Here is a 13,938-nt window from a genome sequence, read left to right on the forward strand (position 1 = left end):
CTTATCAGTATCACATTATCAAGGTTCATCATAATAAAGTCAAGACAATATCCACAGAAAATACAAGAATATACATCATGCATAGTTCTATACAAAGAAATCTGTATGTAAGATGATATTTTTTTCCCTTGCTAAGCGGACGGGATGGGATGTTAACAAAATATAGTACCCAAAATATGACAAAATTCAAGCATAAAAGCAGAGAGGCAAATTTTAATGAAAACACAAATGAACCCTAATATGCAAGTGGCAAGTTAAACACACTCAAGTCAATGATCAAATTTCCCAAGTAAAAATCTGGTGACTCTTGAGAGAGAGTGGGGGTCGGCCTATAGGGAAGAAGGCCCATGTTGAAAAATTACTTTATCAAATTTAACACATTTTTTAACATTAAGACAGAGAAGGTAGAAAACTATGACAAGAGGAAAAGGGGGAGGAGGAGAGGATAACAAGAGGAAAAGGAGGCAGTGGTAGTGTTGGAGGAGGAGGTAGCAACATTGGGAAAGAGTGTGTTGTGTTGATGGGAGAAGTGGTAGCATTGGGGGAAGGAGGAGGTAGTGTTGAGGGGAGGGGGAGGGGGGGAGATAGTGTTAGAGGCGGTGGGTTTCATTTTTAAAATCATGTGAACATATTACCAGAAATAATTTAATTTCTCACGAATTACAATAACAAAAGCATTTACCAGTCATCTTGATTTCATTTAATATTGTAATTTAGATTGTTTGTTTTGCCTAATCTACTCGGAATTTGTTGACTGCAATAAGCCATGATAAGTCAAAACCTAAAAACAAAACCCAAACTCAACATGTATTGCAACATTGAGCTAGTCTAGCGAGCAGTGTCCAGCATTTAACTATGGGATTTAACCATTTTGAAAGGTAGCACAATCCAAACTAATCTAAAGTAACCAACAAGATTAAGTTATTTTTCTGGTGAAGTTAGCAAATGTTACTTTGGCTCTTGTCATATTTTATTAATGGTTTAATACCATAGTTTCAGTTACCATTTGTTAAAAAAAAAAATAAATAATATGAAGGACATACAAAGATGGAACTTAAAACAAATGGAGAGTGGAATGAAATATATCCAGAGAAGAGTGAGTTAAGAAGGGGTGAAGGTTTTGAGGTGTCTGGCGAGGATCTGAGGTGGAGCCGAGAACATGATTCCCGTACTGATGCTTGGCTGGTGGTGATGGTGTTGGAGAAGGTGATGGTGATGGAGGAGGTGGTGGTGGTGATGGAGAAGGCGGTGGTGTTGGCGGAGGTGATGGTGTTGGCGGAGGTGGTGATAGCGGTGTTGGAGGTGGTGATGGTGGTGTTGGAGGTGGTGATGGTGGTGTTGGAGGTGGTGATAACGGTGTTGGAGGTGGTGGTGATGATGGTGATAATGGTGTTGGAGGTGGTAGCGGTGTTGGAGGTGGTGATGATGGTGATAATGATGTTGGAGGAGGTGATGGGGGTGATAGTGGTGTTGGAGATGATAATGGTGGTGTTGGAAGAGGAGGTAGTGTTTGAGATGATATTGGTGACAGTGGTGGTGCTGGAGATGGCAGTGGCATTGGAAGAGGTGGTGATATGAGTGATAGTAGTAGCATCAGAAGTAATGAAAGTGGTACAGAAGTTATGTTACGAGAAAGAACTTGAGACAGGGTAATAGATTTTCTGAAGACACCCACATAATAATAATAATAATAATAATAATAATAATAATAATAATAATAATAATAATATGCTGTTTGAGTTGTCACAGAGAAATCATCATATAAAAATGTATAATACTTTAAATCAGTCTCCTAAAGTATTACACTTAGACCTAGCCGGTACCTTGCATGTATTTAGATATAATTTATAAAAAAAAGTTAAATCAAAACTAAAACAAAAGAAACTAATGAAAAGGACGTTTGAGTACAGTAATGTTTGATGAATATAACACACAATACAGTCTAGTTTTCAAGACTTCAGTTATGTGTTAAAAGGATACAAGTTCCAATCTGGTATGCATACACTGAATCCTCTTTCCCTAAACAAGTTACACACTACAACAAAGATGATTAATTTAAATGTTTAGTTACAGAGAACAGGAAAAAGAGTTTAAGAGCTACTGAAATAGTAATGAACAAGTAAGTATAATTCCCCACCTCACTCGCACTAAATTTAAAGTAAAAAAACAATACGTTTTACAATGTTGGGAATTTTCTCAATAAATAAAGTCTATCTCATCCTTAATACTCAGCCAAAAGGATAAAAGCCTAAAACATTTTTGAAAGCTGTTGCAAATAATTTATTTTGCAGATAACAGTAGCAGTAAACAATAAGACGTACAGACAAGATGACAGGGAAGGTTTCTCAGTGTGTAAAACAGCTGTGTCATGCTTAGAGTATAAAGTAACAACTCCTCTTTTTGTTACTTATTGTCATTCAATTACCCAACCTGCTTGAGTTCATATAAACAATGTTAAATGACAAGCAAAAAAAAAAAGAAGTTATTTGTGAGTTATTTTCCAGAGATGTGAAAAAATGCATTAGCTTATAATTAGGTTTTTAATTTTTTTTTCACTAGCCATCATATACTCGCTCAAGCTCAGATGAATAACAGTGCTTTCAATATATGTAGTTTCTCAGTATTGTCCAGGGAAAGCACAGGACTTCAAACTTATAGCAGTCCTAGGGCAATGACTTATCAAAAGACACCTAGAACTTAAAACACCTCTGTTACACTTGCTTTAGTGTTGTGTGAGGGTACAAGTAGTGCATTTATTAAATTAATATTCTTCTTCTTCTGGAGGAGGTGGCACGTCTTCTACGTCCTCAGGGGCGGCAAAACCATCCTGTCAGAGAGAAAAATAAATTCTAATGGGGAGGATATTATCATCTAACAACTGGAGACACAATTGGCAAAATAAGACAATAAATAGTATCCACATCATCCCCCTCTAAAAATAAAAATTACTCCCCTGCCAACTTGAATGGGAATGCAATGGGGAAACCAAGCCTCCAAATAAACTACGTATGTCCCAAATTCATAAACTTTAAAAGGAATTCTACAAATAGCAGAAGACAAATAAATTTATTTCTGTATTATAATCAGTTTCATGTCTACCCCTCCTATTACAATGCCAACCAAACTAGATACTTTAAAACCTGAACAATTCAAGAATGGCAATGCTATTAATGTTGATTCCCAGTTCTATCCCAAAGATGACCTCAAATGGACTAGAAAAGCTAAATTCTGGTCACATTAAGCAAAATTCATCTTAAATATACTCAAAAGACAAAAAATGATCCCCTTAAAACACAGCTTCTATCAAATGCAAAATTTAACAATAGGGTCTAGAGATCACATTGGCCCAGGTCTGGTATGTTTTTGTTTTTGTAATAAAATGGTTTCTGAACATATTTCAAAGAATTACTTGTTTTACATTATTCGCATGTTAGTCCTAGCAGGGGGATAAATTAGACTACTGTACTGTACAGGTATAGTTATTTCCATATAACTTTTCAACAGGGAACAATCCTAACAAAGAGGATCTCATCTGTTTTGGTGTGTTTTCAAAAGTGTTGTCTGAATTAGCATCTGAGTAGAAATTTGGCACCTAAAGGGTTGCTGACATATCAATTCTGATGGCAGTCTGATACTTGAGCTGCTGTTTATTTTACTTATATTTTTTGCAAAGACAAACATATGAGAGTAACTTAAAAAAAAGTCGGAATAACTGACCTTGCCTTCCTTATGGTAACAAGGTAAAAATCACCAGCTATTGTACAATATCATTCACTTGGAAAGATTCACAAAAATCTGAATGGTGAATTTATAAACCTAACTCTCAATAAATGATATAAACTTGTACTTCAACAATAGTATTGATGTTCATTAATGTCATCTACAGTTGCATACTTTCCTTGTACTACCATGGACAAAAGTTCGCTCCCTCCCAAACTGATGCAACATCAACCCCAAATGAGTTAAAACAGCACACCCGCATCAGATGACAGTCAGTTCGGAGATTCATTCCTGTGACTGTTTCATCACAGGGAGCGAACTTTTGTCCACAATAGCACAAGTACTCAAACTGATGAGGATAGCAGCAGACATCAAGATTGTATTATTCAAATACGAACGAGTTTTAACATTTCAATAAAACATTCAAAAAGTCTGTTAGGCTATACCAATATTTGTCTTAATAAATGTTGCATGTGTGACAGCATGCTTAGGTTATGGGAAGGTACAGTCGACAGCAGAAGTTCGTATGAGGCAGGTGATCTGGTAACACTAGATGGGGTTAGAGTTGACAGGTATGCTTTAATTGGCTAGTTATTTGAGATTGACGATCGGAGATTGCCTAAGAATAAATTTCCTGTATACTGTACAACTTAATTAGCGTCAAAATAATATCATTGAGAAATATACGACTGTTTTATAATGAAAAAGTCATTAATTAAGCATGAAAAATACTCGTTGATATCAGCAGCACGGATACGTCTTGTTCCCCAGTTACTATTAATCACCCTGCAGCAATGTTTTATATTCCTCAATAACATTATTTTCACACTAATTTATATACGTACAAGAAATGTATTCTTAGGCAACCTTCGGTCATCACTATTAAATAACTAGCCATTTAAAGCATACCTGTCCACTCTTCCCCATCTAGTGTTACCAGATCACCTGCCTCATACCATGCAGGTGGGTTGGAACAAACTTCTGCTGTTGACTGTACTTATGTACTGTACATAGATAGTATGTATCCTGAAGATAAAAGGTACAGTATATGTGTACACAGAGTATGTATCCTGAAGATAAAAGGTATATATGTACACAGAGTATGTATCCTGAAGATAAAAGGTACATGTGTACACAGAGTATGTATCCTGAAGATAAAAGGTATATGTATACACAGAGTATGTATCCTGAAGATAAAAGGTATATGTGTACACAGAGTATGTATCCTGAAGATAAAAGGTATATGTATACACAGAGTATGTATCCTGAAGATAAAAGGTGTATGTGTACACAGAGTATGTATCCTGAAGATACAAGGTGTATGTGTACACAGAGTATGTATCCTGAAGATAAAAGGTATATGTGTACACAGAGTATGTATCCTGAAGATAAAAGGTATATGTGTACACAGAGTATGTATCCTGAAGATAAAAGGTATATGTATACACAGAGTATGTATCCTGAAGATAAAAGGTATATGTGTACACAGAGTATGTATCCTGAAGATAAAAGGTATATGTGTACACAGAGTATGTATCCTGAAGATAAAAGGTATATGTGTACACAGAGTATGTATCCTGAAGATAAAAGGTATATGTGTACACAGAGTATGTATCCTGAAGATAAAAGGTATATGTGTACACAGAGTATGTATCCTGAAGATAAAAGGTACATGTGTACAGAGTATGTATCCTGAAGATAAATGGTATATGTGTACACAGAGTATGTATCCTAAGATAAAAGGTATATGTATACACAGAGTATGTATCCTGAAGATAAAAGGTATATGTGTACACAGAGTATGTATCCTGAAGATAAAAGGTGTATGTGTACACAGAGTATGTATCCTGAAGATAAAAGGTGTATGTGTACACAGAGTATGTATCCTGAAGATAAAGGTACAGTACAGTGAGATGGGGTGACTTCGGACAAAATTGAGAAAGACAGTTGAAGAGGTGACAGCTTGTGGACAATTTTAGCAAGCAAAGTTTCTTGGTATCTAAATGTTGCCTTAACTATGTAGTTTCATATTAAGTACCACTTGCTAGTTTAAAGTGTAAATAATAATAGAAGTCAATAATCATAATCCATTTTTTTTTTAAATTTCAAATGTTAAAAAACTTTCCCTGGCAGGAGAGTACAGTACCAGAATTCTGTACACAAGAGTAATATAACTACTGTAGTGAAAAATATTATAAACCTGTCTATCTTGAAAATTTTGAAACATTGTGGGGTGCTTGATATATCCAATACAGTAGTGTATACTGTACCTGAAAATGTGTATTGAATGGAGGTACAGTACTGTATGTGAAAACTGTCTACAACTTGGGGTGACTTCAGACAGTTCAATAATTACTTGGGAGGCACAATCCAAATGTTATTCATGCATATTTGCAAGATGTAAAACTTGTAATGTCATTATGCATGGTACTGATAGCAAAATAAATTTATATATACAGTCTATATATTTATAAAAAAGAAAGAAAAAAGGTGTAACCTACAGCTCAGGGGTAAAACAAGACATGCATACTGTGCACCGATGCCCCGTTAAATTTGTTTTACCGTCTCTCCTAATGTACGATCTTAGAAAATAAGCCCCCTTACAGAACCAAACACAAAACGTGTTATTTTCATATACAGGGTAATAATTTTTTGTTTTAGGTTTTCCTTTCTCTTGACTTTTCTTCCCCTTTTAACCTACAGTATTCATGTAATTATGTTGTTGCAAATTTTTGCCTAATTTATTCTGAGTTCATTGATGTCCAAAGCCACCCCATAGACCATCCAGCCAGGCTCTAACAGGTACAGCCATTGAATAAAACTGTAGTCTGAAGTCCCTCCACACTTATAAATCTTCTCTTCATTTATAATATACAGTATGCTGTTTCCTAAATGTTTGTTGACATGTATGGATAACTTATTTATTCATGCACCAACAGCATACTTCATCTATACTTTTACCCTTCAAATTTAATGTGCAGCTTAAAAGCCACAAAACTGTCTCACACCTTACAGTATGTGTGTACTGTACATAGATAGTATATATCCTCAAGATAAATAGGTATTTGTAAAAATTAATAGTGTGCATACTGTGGGTGGACACGTAGATATAGATATATATATATACGTATATATATATATATACTGTATATATATATATAATATCTCGAGGACAGACAAGTGTACCTGTATGTATTGATAGCAATATCTTGGGGATGTACAGATACATTGCATGTATCATGAATATGGGCAAATGTATGCATATCTATAATTCATATAAATGTGTTGATACAATAAAAATATATTCTTTGTTTGTGTGAGGACAGGGGGAACGATTCAAATGGTGTCTTAATCGTTCACTGTACTGTACATTGAAAAGTTAAGGTGTGACATCTTTAATGAGTGTGAGGAAAACTCTACATATTCACTCTGCTGAAGCAAATAAACAATGAGAAGATACACTATGCACATAGGAACCCAGATAAGGATAACAGACCACAAGACCAAAAAATGTTGCAAAACACTTTTCCCACTCCAACAAAATTGAGCAATGACTTCTGAAATTTAAAATAAGGATTACATTAGATTGCAGGCAAAGACGTAAAAGAGTGTAAGCTAAGGAATTGAAGTGAGGCATTTCCTGCACAATAAGAGGAGTACAGTAGCTGTGTGCATCAGTGCTCCTCTAAACCAACACTACATTGGTGCTGTCAAACAATAGTCCCAGAATGTACTCACCATCAAGAGTAGAAAGTCTTTTATCATCATCATCATCATGACTACTACTGTTACAGTGAAGCAACAACTTAATATCAATAGAGTGACTCGCTATTCTTCTCAATCTACTGTAATCTCACTACAGGTACTAGAAATTTAATCATAATTAATCACATGCCTGTCTTTGTTAACAGGTAAAACATACTACGGTATAGTAACATGAAAAATTACAAAAAAATTCTACATACCACGTTCCTTTTACAACAACGACAAACAAAAAATTTCCTTCCAAAAATTACACCAAGTAATTTTCAGTGAATTAATTTTTTTTTATGGTTCTCTAGGGAATAAACCCATATTCTGTGACTCATTTATCCCTATACAGTACGTACAGTCGAGTGATAGACCTCCTAACTGACCACCTTCACACTTTCACAAGCTAAAAAGCGTACAATAGCAAACTGGATGACTATAAATTTCAACCTTTTGTCTGGCAAAAAAAAAAAAAAAATAAAAAAAAAATAAAAATAAAATAAGCAGAAGCAAAGTGGTTGCATACAAAGAGCAATGAGTGAAACGATCTGACCTGTAACAAGAAATATTCAAAAAGAGGATAGAAAATATAGTAAAATAAGTAATAGTAAAAAAGTTCATCTAAATTTTTACGGAATCAAATAACAGGAGTTAAGGAAAAAATCTGTAAAGCTCACCCGGTACAGTAATAAAATTATGTGTGGTACATTTCAGCCTTGTGAACAAGACCTAGATGAACAACTACGTATGGAAAGACAGTGTGTGGTACATATCAGTACAGTATTGTGTACAGGACATGACTATACATTTACATCTCACCTCACTTTACACACAAGAGCTTCCATATTCAACAAAACGATGACTCGTTCGATACCTAATACTATACAGTACTCCTAATAATATTATAAAGAATTCTTAAGTAAAATATTCAGGGCCTCTCATATACAACACTGTTTACTAAACATTATACAGTATAACAGAGATTTTCTGCTTCAATTAAAATTATGCATAAGCTACACTTCATTGTTGATATAATCCACCCAGGTGCTTAAACCTCAATTATAATTTCTACCGACCATATATAATTTCCTTTCCCATTTTCAATTATAATGCAAAAGAAAATCCTTTACATCTGCAACTTCCATACAACTACAAAACTAGACCATATTCTCCTATAATATACCTATGTCACCCATGATTTTTCTACAATTGTAGCATAACGACCATAGTACGCTAATGTCGCATTCCCCATCAATCAGGTCAAAGAGCAAAAAGTAACATACAATACATGTGTTCAAGAACTATAGTTAAGTCCCAAACCCCTGACACAAGAGGTATGCATGACATAATTCATTTCAATACCTACATAGAGCAGAGCAGTCAGGAAATAAAAGAGGAATGGTAAAAACAGCAAAAATAATACAGTAACACAAAATGACTAGTACTGTACTACGAATGCATGAAGATTAAAGTACAGTAGTACTGTACTGAAGTCACATCAGAGTAATACTCCTTATCATTCATCATTTTGCCGTCTTCTAAATCTAGATCCCATACATATCACAATACACACCACAGCATACACACTGGCAATCAATTAGCTTTAAAGGGTATTTTGAATGTGAAAAATTTATGAAAAAGGTGTGAACTCATTCCTGCAACCTCCTTTTCAACTTTTACTTCACATTTTCTCCACGAAGATACTATTAGTCAGTTGCATTATTCTGCCATCCAACAAATTTTCTTAGATAGAACAGTCACTACCGGGCATCATCAGGTACAGTAATACCTATGCTAAAAATACCTCATTTGATGTAATATGTGCTGAGCATGGCCACATTGTTAATCTAAAGGAACTAGTTTACACCTCAGGCATCCAACGGTGAAGATGCACATCAACATGACTTAAATCATTAATGCAAAACGAGACTTTCAATGTTGTGGTCACTCAAGGAAGGTCTTGGAGGGCCACTGACCAATCCCATCCAAGAGCTTATATCACCACCAGTTTCATTAAAAGTGATTGTGAAACAAGGAACTTGTTAATTTTCAAGATTTATATCTACAGACAGACTGAAAACCCATCAGTATCCAGATGATACTGCACATATTCTTGAAGATAAGTTTCAGTATTTAATGTTGAAACAAAGAACTATAAGGGTGAACCCTGGCAGGAAGTGTGGGGGATGAGATGTATGTTTGGATGGACCCTAAATCTAGTCAGTGAAACACTAAAATATCACATTGTCTCTATATCCACTGTAGCCTCATTTAGTACAGTACACTGCTAAAGAAGCAACCTGTTTGGACTGCTTCAGATATCTTGAGAGAACTTCAACAAAACAGAAACGTAAAAGTGGCACAGGAGTTGACAGGAACATTACTAAGATACGTCATAGTATTTGATTTTATACTGTAATCACATTTTTAAGCAGACTCCAGGTACTCATAACACTTACAGTTGTAGAGCCTAGCCAATGATGAACAAATTAAAAAAAACATGACACTATATCTCACCCAACCTGCAACCCAAATAAGCATGTCTACTTAAACTTGTGCCTTCTGCAGTATGATATACTGTACCTGAAAAACTGAAATATTTAATGGGGAAATTATACTATTGATAGATGAATGCTATTCAAATATACAGTACATGTTGTTAAAATGTGAACAAACTGTGAAAGTTAAACTGTAGTGGCATTGTTTACAGGGCTAACAGTACATATCTTTATCCCTGCATGCATCATCTGGCTTATCTCCCTTGAATGCTATTATTATAATGACCTGTAGAAGTGATTTTACCTTTTCTCATTTTTGTACATAAAATGCATTATCTAATAAGTAAATAAACAATATACGGAACTAAACACAATAACACAAGAATGGTAAATTTATCACATAAGATTGGTTTGTTGGCCAGAAGCAATCAGCTGATTTCACTAAGATTCTGCAGTATAAAGTTTCTTAATTGCAAAACTTTCTAACAAGAGCTAGGGACCACGGAGCACTAAGATCCTTCATTACTACAACCTTTAACCCCTAAATACTGTACCATATTGCAGTCTTCATGTTGCATTAGTTGTATACACTAAAATGCATAATCATACATAAAGTACTGTATAGGTTTGAGTCAATAGATAAATCAATATAAGACTGTCCTTAAGTGATGGAGGGTGGCAGATGAGAACAGTCCAATGCCTCATAACCCAACACTTTCCACTGCCCTCTACACACACAGGTAACCCTTGTTTATGCCTGACTTGCAAGAACCAGATTCACATATACAAGTATTGCTTTTTAATACAGTACAGTACTCAAATTTGTTTATGACGGGCTAAGGTTCATAAGCGGATAAATGTGCATAATGGTGTTTATCTTTCCCTCAAGTAACGTATCACTGAATAAATCTTGTGTGCCGGGACACACATGGCGCTCATTGCTTATAGAAATCTGTTACAGTATATTCGCCGACTTAAATTAATCTTTTTTGACATTGGTTCTCCCAGAGGTTCTTTCAAGTTCTTCTATAAGTACAGAACCCCTGAAAAAGCCGATGAAGATGTTAACACCAAAAACTAAGTTGGATATATTGAAAAGTCTTGAAAATGGTGAAACAGCTGTAGGGCTAGGAAAAAATTCCAAGTAATGAGTCAGGCATACATGCTATCATGAAGAATGCAAACAAAATGAAGAGTAATTTTAAGTCTGCTACAATTCTTCAACCAAGAAGGTAACAAGAGTATTTTTTTTTAAGAAAAGAATTTAGTTGTGTGAAGACCAAAACCAGATTCTGGTACAGGTATTGCTAAACTTTGCCATTTGTGAAAAAGCTCTGGATATACTGGTGAGTGTAGTCAATAATGTTCATTCATGTTATGTACAAGTACAGTATCAAAATTTTTATTATGTACTGGTAATATATGCAAGAAAAATTAATACACTACAGAAATACAATATCCAGCATTAACTAAAAAATTGCAATTGTCTTCACAGACAATCGATAACTGTTGTTGATGATCATATCGTTTAATAATGACTACTTTTCAACTCTAAAATTATACACTGTTGCTGTTTCTTGACAAAAGGTGTGTTTAGCAAGGCATTTGCTTTTTTTTTTTACTCATTATGTGCGATTTGAAGAGATTTCTGAAGAAACAATTTTATACACTTGTAAGCAACTCTCAAAACATAGGCCTTCTGCCTCAAAAGCTTCTAGTTAAGTCCACACAAATTTATTTTTATGCTTACTTATTTCATAGCATGAAGAAACATTTATACCTTTTTAGAGAACCTTCCATATTTCACTATACACAACCATACTAGCACATAAAGATAGTATCAAACAGTCTGCAGGCATAATATATCATTTCTGAATCCCCCACTTATAATCATCGGAATTTTCGATAAATTCAATTAAACTAAATTTTCATACATTATTGTGCTATATCATATAATTTTTATTTGTTTATAATTCTTCTCTGTCATTATGGTGATTATCAGATATTACAATACTTATTTAGACATTTATTAAGGGTATTTCATTCAAGGGGTAGTACTGTACAGTATACTATAAATAGATAATTGTATTCATGAACAGTGTTATTTGTGGGTGTTTCTGGAACCTTTCCCACATGTATAACAAGGGATACTTGCATATACCTGTACAGTAATTTATTTAATAATATACTAGTCTTTTTATACAAATCAAGCTCTTTTTTTTCTGGAGATAATTTGAATATGTTGGGTTAAATTGATATTTCAGGCTAATTAAACCAACCTAAAACCCTGACAACATTGAATCGGCAAGGGTTCAGTGTATCGAGTTAAAAATAACTGTTGGTTGAGAACGTTATCCCCTTCTCCTTAGTACAAAGATACAGTATTTGTTTATGCCATTTTCTTTTATGGTATGCCAGCATTTTCAAGAAAAACAAATCCCTGGGACAAACATAGCCAACACACACACTGAGTAACATATGCTCTTGAAAGTGTTCATTAGGTAAATACAGTATACCTGTACTCACTAAATGGAAATTAAAACTAACATACATTCCGGCATATTTTTTTTTTTAAACCTAGATACCCATTTTATAAACTGAGATGCCTTCAAGCCCGAGGATTCTCAATCCCAAAACCTAACCTCACAATATTAAACTTAAAATCTGACGGGGCAATGAAAACTGTATATACAGTATTATAGTTACCGTAGCTGAAGATTTATGGTGTTTGTGTTGGCCCTAAAGCACTGTTGATACAGAATACTACAGTAGTGTATGAATGAATGCACTAAACCAGCTCCTGCTCCCAAACTGATAAAGCTTTGATTATCACCAGCCAGCCACCAACACCGCCGCTTCCCGCCTCATGCATACGGTACAGTACAAGGAACTTTTTTTTTATGAAGCATAATTTTGCTTAGGTAATATTCAATACTTTAAGTTTTGGTAATGTTGCGATTGGTCTTCTCTCATCTCACTACGTATAAGTAAAACGTGGAGTAAATTCTGGCGATGGTACTCTCTCGCATCCACTAATGCTACACCTGTGACCAAAGTAATTGTTGCTTTAGTCGTGTTTATATATTCAGACATTTTTACAGTACCCATGATTTTACTGTAAATATAAAGGTTTCTAGATTACAGTTTTGAATGTGCGCGAGCATTAAGATACGAACGCATAAGATGGGAAAATTGTAAGTACAGTTACAATCCAAAGTTTCGACACCCCCCTGGCTGGGTGTTCATTGAGGCCAGGGTTGAGTTAAGGCTGGGTGATCGGACGCAGACATTCCATCACCACAACACTCCGAGACTCACAGCACACGAGCATGGAAGAAATTTTTACGAATTTTGACATGATATGCACCTGCATAACAAAATTTAATTCATAACATTGTTGGCACACATAACAATAGCAAGTTAGGGGTGAGGCATGAGAAACTTGGGCTGTTCTCGACCCAGCTATGAAATATGAATATTGATAAACATCACGTGTTGATGGACTAAAAGTATCGTGACACTACTACAGACAAAGAATAAGTCCCTTTATATATACTGCCCTGATGATTCATGTGTAATACGAGGACAAAAGCCAGTGTTTTGGGACCGGGCAACATTTTTCATGCTCCAATCTTAACATGTTATTGTTATGTGTGGCAACAATGTTATGAATGCATTTGTTATACAAGTTCATGCCATGTCAAAGTTCGTAATAAGTTCCTTCCTGTGCTCGTGTGCTATGAGTCTCGGAGTGTTTTGGTGGTGGAATGTGAACCTCACCATCGTAGTGCCTCGTTACCAGATTGCTGAACTAGTCTGCGTCCGATCACCCAGCCTTACCTCAATCCTGCCCTCGGCAAACACCCAGCCAGGAGGGTGTCGAAACTTTGGATTGTGACTAACATTGCATGGCAATATCAAACCACCTTATTTAGTCATTATTCCTTCTCAGGCTTCATGTGTAGGATAC

General features: G+C 35.1%; 1 protein-coding gene across 3 annotated transcripts in view; it reads right to left on the minus strand.

The window, feature by feature from the left end:
- Window positions 1-2,256: 2,256 nt before the first annotated feature.
- Window positions 2,257-13,938, minus strand: part of LOC121876289 (microtubule-associated protein RP/EB family member 1-like) — a 44,639-nt gene continuing 32,957 nt past the window's right edge. For all 3 annotated transcript variants that reach the window (XM_042381334.1, XM_042381332.1, XM_042381333.1), the window contains one exon: window positions 2,257-2,827. In XM_042381334.1, coding sequence (XP_042237268.1) covers window positions 2,762-2,827 — 66 coding nt within the window. In that variant the 3' untranslated portion in view covers window positions 2,257-2,761. The remainder of the gene's footprint in view (window positions 2,828-13,938) is intronic.

This window comes from Homarus americanus, unplaced genomic scaffold (assembly GCF_018991925.1).
Source record: "Homarus americanus isolate GMGI-L3 unplaced genomic scaffold, GMGI_Hamer_2.0 scaffold34921, whole genome shotgun sequence".
Classification (NCBI taxonomy): Eukaryota; Metazoa; Arthropoda; class Malacostraca; order Decapoda; family Nephropidae; genus Homarus; species Homarus americanus.